Source organism: Numenius arquata, chromosome 2 (genome assembly GCF_964106895.1).
Source record: "Numenius arquata chromosome 2, bNumArq3.hap1.1, whole genome shotgun sequence".
NCBI classification, from domain to species: domain Eukaryota; kingdom Metazoa; phylum Chordata; class Aves; order Charadriiformes; family Scolopacidae; genus Numenius; species Numenius arquata.
Genome location: NC_133577.1, coordinates 84091899 through 84102253, shown reverse-complemented (window position 1 = coordinate 84102253; position 10355 = coordinate 84091899). Strand labels below are relative to the sequence as shown.

General features: G+C 35.8%; 1 protein-coding gene across 1 annotated transcript; it reads right to left on the bottom strand.

Annotated features, from left to right (window-relative positions):
• Nucleotides 1-239: 239 nt before the first annotated feature.
• Nucleotides 240-6671, bottom strand: LUM (lumican). The gene is made up of 2 exons (XM_074168823.1): nt 5795-6671; nt 240-1269 (listed from the first exon to the last, which is right to left on the bottom strand). The coding sequence occupies exons 1-2, from the start codon at nt 6669-6671 to the stop codon at nt 1115-1117; spliced, it is 1032 nt and encodes a 343-aa protein (XP_074024924.1). The 3' UTR covers nt 240-1114.
• Between the last annotated feature and the right edge of the window lie 3684 nt (nt 6672-10355).

Genomic DNA, 10355 nt, shown 5'->3' with positions numbered 1-10355 from the left:
CAGATAGAATATACTACCATCTCTCTCTCTTCAGTAGCTAGGGCTGCATTTTACTGATTGTCTGTGGCTTCTGAGAGATTTCATTGTTCTTTTGACAATGCTCAGAAATTAATTTGCGCTATTTCATAGCGCTGTGACTCCCATACTGCGAACTCCATAAGGCATCAACTTAATGGCCAACACAAATGCAGTGGGGTATGTTAAATTATATGTTTACAAACATATTGAAACTTGGAAGTAGAGAAAACAGTTTATTTAACCTTACAATAAATTTTAATAATAATAGAATAGCTTAGATTATCTTGTCTTGACCTGAAAGGTTTTTTTTCCATTTATAAAAGACTGAAACATAGTTGACAATGATATGGACACAAAAATATTATTTGCTATTTTTTATTTTCTATAATCTGGTTAAAAGTAGCATGCAAGTAATTGAATAAAAATACTTATATATATGACTTATTTTGAAATAAAAATTATACCAGCAATGGATAAAAATCTTACCATGAAAGTTAAAATGAAAGTATGACAAAAAGAAGAGTAAGCAACTTTTTAACCTGAAAAATGTTTGTTTCCCTGTTATCTTTCACATATTCCATTAATTTAATAATGTAATGGGCTCTGAAAATATATTTTCATACATTTTAAATTGTTCTTAGATTGTTAAATCATTTTTTTCCTCTGTAATTGACAGCAATATGAAAAATGCATGAATAATTAAGAAAGTTGGATTGGTTGGAGAGGAATCTTGTATTTACACAGGCTAGCCCATACTGCTCAGCAGCCTGATGAAACCCACCTGACTTTCATGTAAATCTGGTACCAGCTGGCATAGACATAGATTTCTCTGAAGTTGAATGCTTTTCATCAATTTACCTAGTCAGATGAGCACGTTTTGAACCACATTTGGTCATTCTTGTGCTTTCTAAATACAACCGTTTGTAAAAATATGCACGTTTCCTTAAGGTTGTAAGTCCATGCTAAATATTAACAAACAGAATGGATAATATGCAGATTGACACTTTTTAAAGGCATATCCTAATTTTAAAGAGCTATCATGGTGTAATTCCTGTAGCTACTGCCCCTAAAAAGGAACTGGATGCTCCCAGGTATCTCACTCCAGTGAAACCTCAGCAGCCACCCGAAGGCAGTTGTACATCTCCTGTGGCAGATCAGCCCGAGTGAGATTGTTTCCATCCAGGCGCAAATGTGTGATCTTGGAATAGGTTGTTGGCCCAACAACCTTACAGAAGCTGCTCAATGGGAACTCTGAAACAAAGGGAACATGAATGAGAGAAAGCATGAAGAATTAAGACAAATAGGACAAACCCATTATTTTTCTGCTTTTTACATTTCATTTGGAAATTTTGACCTTTAAATAATTTTACTATTTTTCAATATTTTGAATGTCCACTAGTATAATTCCCCATGAGTTTACTGGAACTTGAGGGGCTTGTATTAAGAGAGGTTCTTTCCATCACTTGTGAGAGGTTCAGAATTTCAAGACTGAGTTTTTCAAGCGATATGTGCTCCCAGTACCCATTTGATTTCTAAGACTTCAGATTTTATATAGAGATCTAATCTGGCATTTGGAAAGAAGGAAAAAAAAATAATCTCCACTAAAACGGAAGGTGCAGAGGCAGGAATCAATCATGCTGGTTACATTATGATGGAAGGGTAAAACCATGATACATAAGATACTGAAGGAAGTTTCTGGAGAAATTGAAACCATGATATGGCCTTAATTTTAAGAACAGGAAGTCCGATGGGTGTCTGCATCAAATATTGTTTTGGATGTGTCATTTTGGTTTACCAGTTTCAAAATGAAATTTGGGACTGGGACTGGGGAGGAGTTTTACATTTAAATTGTATAGTTGAATCTTTCCAGAACAGCACAATTAGGTGAGTATAAATGTAAAAAATACTTATAAAAATATTTATATTGTAATTTATATATCATGGTATTCTATTCTAGTCTCTATTCGTTTGAAGTATTGTTCGGTTCACATAACACCGGACAAGTCTTGAATGGAAAACTCTGTCATGTATCTTACGAGTAGTATTAACTGTAAGCTAGAAACTACACGAAGCAGAGAAGTTCTGTGCTTGGTATACATAAGCACACACATATATATATTATACACTTCTGTCATGAATCTATCCTCAAGAGAGAATGTGAGTGAATAAATGTGATGTCCCCTTCATACCACACTCTGTAATTCTGCAAACAGGGTCCTGCATTCTCACCTGTGTTTCCTTTAAGTCAGACAGAGGATTAGTCTGTTGAAAAGCTCCATCACTACTAAAGAAACAGTCTGAGAGGTTTCTTCTTCTATGGGCCATTGACATCAACCGAATTCACACAGAAAATATTTTAAAGGGACTCCTTCAATGAACCTGTTCACCAGTATGCAGACAAATTTCATGTCTTCAGTTGCTTTTGTGTAGCAAAGAACTAGCTCTCATAATTTCCGAGAAATCAAGGTAGTGTTCTTAAAATCAGATGCCATTTTAACTACCAATCAGGTCATTCATGGACTTTTGAAAACACTACCTTATATCTCTTTTCTGTGTGACTATTTAACTCATCTAAGAAAATGTGATGATATTTATCATTTTGTAGTACTAAAGGAACTGGAGGAAATATCTTTCATACCTCCACTTTAACTTCAATTGGATTCTTTCAGAACTGGTATTACAATAAGGTGCTATCACTAATGAAACATGGCTTCTGTAAATTAACTATAAATGTACGCTCATCATACAGGCAGCTCTTTAAAACATGAGAGCTTAGGCAATTTTTTGGACCCAGAGATATGATGTTGAAGAATGGGTGAAGATTTGTGTATCTTTCACAAAATAAGTTGAGTAGGGATTAAGGAAATGCATTTGAAACGTTAGATCTTGATCACCAATTTGATTAAAGCAAATCATAACAATTTCCTAGACTTTGTATATTCTACAGCCTTCTTTTAGAAGGGTGAGAGATAAAATGCATTCTTAATGGCACATTTATTGGGCAGTCCATATTGCAATATAGTGTAATTTTAAGCCTGCAGCCTGATTCTGATACTCTTCCGATTCAGGTTGTACCAGCTGAACTGAACTGATAATTCTTCTGGACCAAATAGTTAGGACCATATAATCGCAGAGACATTTATTGGATTAGGTCTGTGTGGAATTTTGCTGAATGAAAACATAATTTGCTGAGACTTTGAACTCATTTGCTTGGCCTACAGTCTATACCATTAGCTAATTATTTACAGTTCCTGCAGATAGTTTGGGTATAATTTGTAAAGACTAAAATAAACATGACCTCCAATATAGATTCTTTTTTTCCATTTTCTTGTAATTCAGGAACAACACAGTAACTATATTTTTGTTTAAAAACTTTCTAAATTTACTTATTTGTTTTTTCCATACTGTTACTTTTGAGCACAAATACTAACATTTGGCTGCAAAAAAAGGTATGCTTATACTAGTTGGGTTGATGCTTAACTACTCAAAGGATGTAAACTTCATGCACGTAAATCACAAAATTTATCTTTGTTACCAACATACTCAGTTGTGCTGACTATTTATAAGACTGAAACCCCTTTGGAAGTAGATGCAGATCTAGTACTCACAGTAATCAAAAGGACTCTGTCATGGACTTGGGTGGGATTTGGCTCCAAGATTTGGTGCGCACTGTTTGCATTTGGGTGTTATATTTTATACAGTTCATATAATTGTCAGTTGTTAGAAGTATAACAAAAAAGTTTGTTTTCTAATAGCAGTCTCCAGTAGCAGAAAAAAAGATAAGTGGATCTTGTGAATGCACTTGATATTTTGTTATCTGTATGATCTGTACAGGAACTGCAATCAGTGAGACTAGAGCACTGTTGCATAAAATATGTCAATAGCTTACTTCTTCCTTTATTACACTTATTAGTGTTGCAGGTGTTAAAATATCTTCCTGAATTCATAATATTCAGGTTCAGAGGAAGTGTACCTGGAACTTTGCCACTAGTGTGGCATTCATATTTCCCCAACACAGAATTCCTTCATGAGCCAGACACTGAGAGAATAAGAAGGATTGGATGAAAATTGGATTTTCATCTGAACAATTAGTTTCTCACTGAAAGTATCAGTCGCCATAAGAAATTCTGATATTCCAACAAACTACCTGAATATTTGGAATATGGGGAACAAAAAAATAAAATCAGGAACAATCGTCTCCTCTCCTAGGAAGGAGGCCTACAAGAGAGATGGGGAGGGACTCTTTATCAGGGAGTGTAGCGATAGCAATGACAGTGCAGCAGTAGCTGGTGTACACCCACTCCTCATACCATCCCCCTCTGCTGCTAACTGGTACCCTGGAAATACAGCTTTCATTGCAAAATTAATTGTTGTCTCCATTGCTCAAAAGTCCTTGGAAATGTGAGTGAAAGGCAAACTCAGTACCTGGGTATCTTGAAGAAGGCTTAGAACAACCATTCTAAGCAAGGAAAATTGCCTCATATATCTCATGAGAAATTGAACTTCATCATTGCTAGGTCTTTAAGGAGATGGAGAGTATCTGCCAGAGTTCTACAGGTCACTGTATGTGGTGACTCAGGAAGCATTATCTTGTTATTTTCCCTTATCAAAATGAGGAACTGAGATGTAATAGTTAAAAAAAAAATCATAACATTGAGGAAAATGTGAAGCATAGGAAATACAAAACATTTCAAAAGGGCTTGCTCTCTGCCTGGTAAAATCAGCACTAAAATATTTGGCTTTAAAGGCTACGTCTGTACGGAATTAGCTACGTATGGAATAGTTAACACTGATAACCTAGACCCCTGATGGTTACAAGCAGGCAAACAGAAGAGAGGGTTTTATGGTTTACTTTATGCCAGCTAGCAAGGTGGTGTAAGTCCTCCTGAAGAAACACTGTTATGTTTGACAGATCTGCCCCCCCATCAGGGATCACCACTGACAGAGGTGCGACTGGAGAGATTCTGATGTAATTGTGAGGCCTCTACAGCTCTCCAGCACTTACTTCCCACCCCAGGGTTAGGACAGCCTCACAAAAGTCCTGTCTCTGTAGAAATCTCCATGATCTCATCCAAGGTGTGACATTTATTGACTTCAGAAAGAACATTTTTTCAAATCATGCTTGAATGGAGACAAGCTTGCCACCTGATCATATGATATGGGAAATGGAAATGAGAAGAAGAAACAGCAGGGGCGAGTCTTTGGACTTCAAGATGGGTTTGGAGGGATACTGCATGAGAGAAGGGAGGAAAGAGAAAAAAACAGGTACTTTGTTGTATCCTTTTCACTGTGCTTTGTGCCTGATACCTTATGAATCTCTTCTCCCTCTCTCAAACCACGACACTCCTTCCTCCAGCACTTGCACTACCAGCCTTCTGAAAGGTTACACATACCATAGTCAGATCCTCAGCTGAGGTCTGTCTCTTTTTGCTAACTGAAGTCCCACACAGATTAAACTTTTCCCCCTGTTTTTTCAATGTTTTTTTTCAATTGTATAAGTCAACTCCATTGGAGTTGCTCCAATTTACATGACATGAGAATTTGGCCAATAGTACCCACATTAGTATGAAAACAGAAACTTCTGTCTTTAAGGTTGAGTAGCTATCAGATAAATATCTGTCTTTTAACACTGATGTGGACAACAGTCAGAAAAATGTCAGTGCGCTAACCAGTACCATTTCTTCCTACTGGTTGATCTACACTTTCAGACACTTGCGTTCACCATCAGTGTCCAGACCATGGTAAATAATATTGAAAATATGCAAATTTAACTCACTGTTGATTTTGTTGACTTGGAGGTAGAAGTTTTCGAGGTTCTCACTGACGGTTGGAATGCTTTTCAACTGATTGAAGGAGAGATCCAACTCAACCAGTGATGTGATATTGAAGACATTGCCTGGTATTCCAGAATCTGTTAATTTATTGTGGGATAAACGTAAATATTGCAGGGCTTTAAAACCTTGGAAGTACTCATCGGGAACATTGGAGATCTGGTTATTATCAAAATACAGCATGAGTAAGGAGTGAGGCAGTCCTGATGGCAGCTTTGTAAGTCGATTGAAGCTTAAGTCAAGATACAAAAGTGAATTCAGGCCTTTAAAAGCCCCAGAAATAGAATCTGCTTTCAGCTGGTTGTTCTGGAGGTGAATGACTGTCAGATTCACCAGCCCCTCAAATGCACTGGGATTGACTTTTGTGATCTTGTTGTGACTTAACTGCAGGTCATCCAGAGTTTTGGGGAGTGGTCCAACAGCTTCAGTCAAATTGTTGTAGTTAATGTGAAGTTTCTTCAGATGCTTTAGTTTAGAGAAGACTCTTCCCTTAATTTTTGAATTTTCCAAATGGTTGTGATCAAGGATTAGCCATTGTAGGTCTGTTACATTATCAAACGTGTTCTCTTCAATGCCCTCAATCATATTGTTTCGAAGATAAAGGTATTTTATTCCACTTGGTACAATCGGAATGGTTTTCAGTTTAAGATTGTCACAATACATGGCAGTAGGGTAGCTCAAAGGACAATTACATTCTGGGGCACAGACTGCTGAGGATGGCCCAAAAGGATCATAACCATAATCTTCTGCAGGACCATAGTCATATTGGCAAAAAATGCCACTAATCAATAACAGAAAGACTGGTAGGGAGTTTAAAGTCATCTTTGCAATGTGTCTTGTCCCTGTATGGTGAAAGGGAATAAAAAAGTTATCTTTATTTTTTCTCTCTTTCATCAATATTTGAAATTTTTACTACATAAAGATTATAATTAAAAACTAATTAATCTAGACTTCCTGTTTAAAGCTATAAATTAAGAAAAAAAACACATTAGATTGTTATTACATTGTTACTGTTACAAGTTGAGGCTTCCTGTCTTGTTATAGTCTTTGTAATGCAAATTTGCAGGCCATTCTGCTATTGTAAGTAAAGTACTCTTTATATCCTCCTTCATTCATTCATTAAGTCGCAAGAACGATGATAAGGTCCAAGTTTTTTAAACTTGGCACACAAGAGTTTTCAGTTTTGCTGAAGACCATGTTCAGAGGGCAGTTCTACCATTTAAATTCTATCAAGCATTCCTGATATACTGAATTGCCTCATGTGGCAATTTGACTTAAGTTTGAAAGAGCCAGGGAAGTTACAAACTGAGGGTAATGATCTGCTGTATAGTGTGTTGTTAAGAAGCCTGTAGCCTGAAATTTCTTCCCATGGATCATGTCCAGTGAAGCATGATCCACTAAATTTCATATGCACCTAAAGAACAAACTAATAGAAATATACAGCATGTTCTCCTGGACATGTCAAATAACCAGCACTGCGTATGTGTGCATGAGTATACTCTATCTAAATGGATCTACAGTGGATCTGAAATGACTGAATTTCAGATAGTGCAAATATTCTTGCAAATTCTATATCTAAGAATAAATGCATTGATTACATTGTATGACCATTCTAAATCAATACAGCACTGGCTTCACATATATGGTCTTCCAGTTCACATAGGGTAAAAGGACACTCAGTGTCCTTGGGGATGTTTTGCTGTGATCCAATGAGTTGTCTTACCCTACTTTTTAAAGGCATACCGTTCTCATCAGATACTCCACAAGAGTCTAATCTGTCAATATTAGTATCTTTCTCTTATTTATTACTACCAAGATAGTTGTTGTGCTGGAAAAGTGGGTCTAACACATCGCTTTGGAGGGGGAGTTGGACTAGATGATCTCCAGAGGTCCCTTCCAACCCCATATCATTCTGTGATTATGTGATTCTGTGAAGTCAGTGAGCTCACTTTGATTTGCACCAGTAAAAGACAAGGCTTGGTATACTCAACTACTGTTCAGAGAGTGAGACAACTAAGAAAGTCCTTAGAACCTTCTTGTTGTCAGGTAACTTCAGAAAGTATGTGAAACCTGTAAACAGACCACCATACATTGATCTCAGGTCTGGGAAATCTTCCAGCAAAGTTAGTCTTGTTACTGATATTGATTAGTACATAGTGTTAAAATGCAGGGTCATAGCTAGAAAGTCTTCCCTAATTCTAAATTTCCTTGGTTTTATTGACTTGATAAAAGCCACATCACATTCTATTTAGCTAATAAGCTCTACTAAAGTACCTCTAGGCAGGGCCTATCGATCTAATGCAGTACAGCATGAAGATTTTTAAAAAATGTTTTCAAATTATCTCCAGCCAGTCACCCAAAAAGTCCCTCTGCTAGATATTAAGCTGCTGTCCCCTGAATAAGGAGGAAAATTGCATATTTTTTCCATAATGTCAGTCCCATTACATTTACCTAACTACAAACCATAGGATAGAGCAATCACTGAAATATGAGTTCTCAATGTAATTTTCTTTGTCTGTTCTTCATTACTGCATGAGAACATGCAAACTCAACCTTCAGTCCCCTTCTGGTATAAATAGGTACAGCTCCTTTGAATGCAAAGACACTACAGTGACACAATTCAGCTGAAAATCTGGTCCTATTTAGGTACTAAACATTAATGATAGGAGACTAACTGCTTCTGTATTCAAAGTATAAGACAGAGTGCCTTACTGGATTACACTCTTTGGCCTTACAGTGGCATTTTTACACATTTGTATTATTTTATAGTCTTACTGATGAAGTAGCATAAACATCCCATTTTAAATTCAAATTCTATTGTTCTAGTTTCAACTTATATTTGTAATGCAAAATTTTATGATTGATATCATAGACTGACAGTTCTTTTAAATAATATACACTGTTTAACTGCTCTGAAGAACCCTGGAAGTAATTTAAAAAGTTATATTACAAGTGTTCTGAAGTATTTTATCAGCAACATTTTAAAATTTAGATGACAATTCTGCAGTGTAAGGGCATACAAGCATGTATGTGACATAGAACAGTAAAGTACATATGTTGTGTAATTAACTTGCTTTATCCATGGATTTCTCATTCACGTATCTAAACGTTCGTCTGTCAGACATGTAAAAGGTAAATAGATCATGTACACATGCTTGTTTCTTGCACTGATCTGTATGAATCCAAAAGATAAAATCAGAATACATTCTTAGACGTTTATCTTATAACAGAAGCATGTTAGAACTAATTGTGTCTTTATGTTCTAATCAGTTATCTTGTAAAAAACCTGTGAAAATATTTGCAAAGTTGCTCAGGCAACTTGCCAAAACATACTAAATAGCAAATCCATGATTTTGGAAAAATGCTTACTACAGTAGAGTAGACAAACTATTCAAACTCTTTTGGGGCTAGTCTATACTACCTTAATTCTAAAGTTGTTGTGAAACAAAATAAGTTTATCATTCAATCAGTCTTAAATGAAATATACCTTAATTCTGCAGCATAACATCTCACACAGTGTGCAAAAGATATAATTTTTTAAAGTTTCAATATCATATTTAAAATGTGCTTTAAAATTAACTCAGTATTTCAAAATATTCAAAATAGTCTTTAATTTTCCTCTCATTGTTTCGTTGATTAATTATTTAAATATCAGGATACCTTATCTTTCTGTAAAATGAAGAAAATGATTTAAGAAATGGAAGCTGTGGAGCTCTTACTATTAGATTATGAATGAGTAAGTAAGCAGTGAGTACTCTTAAAAATTTCTTTGTACTGTACATCAACTCTTTTTTTGAAGTACAGTAAAACAGACTGTAAAAAAGTGCAATCCTGATGCACAAAATATGTGTGGTTGTTTTAAGGAAACTGAGAAAGCAAATCCACTAAGCAACTGTTGATTTGTGTTCAATTTACAAATTGGCAAACTTATCCTGACATGTTTTCACGTTCCCATTACAGCTACATTTAAATAGCTGAACATTAGGCTTAAAACATGCAGCAGCACTTACCTTACTGCCTTGAAGCTGCTTTCCTTAATTCCCAGAGCAGATGCAATAAGGGACTGTATCAACCAATATATGCTGTAAACAGTGTCAGGAGGTAAAAGTCTGCCAGATCCTCTCTGTTACAAGAGAAAAAAAAAAAAAAAAAAAAAAAGCCCTAGTCACGCTGTTCTCTGAAGCTGCTATGTCATCATGGTGATCTTGTGGTGTGGCATGTACAAAAATGCAGCTCTCTAATGAAGTGCAGGTGGATACCATATTTTGTAAAAGGACAACCCATCTGTTATTCCTGTGGGATGAGAGAACGATCAGTGCTTCACAAACCTGAGAAAGTTTAGACCACTAGCCATAGCCTTATACAAAGATTTTTTTATTATTATTATTTTAGAGAGAAAACATTTCAGATTGTAAAACAAATTACAAACAGACTTTTGTTTTCTAACTTACTTTATACTGGTAGACATGAGCTAACAAATAGCACTCAGACCTCAATGCTGCTGAG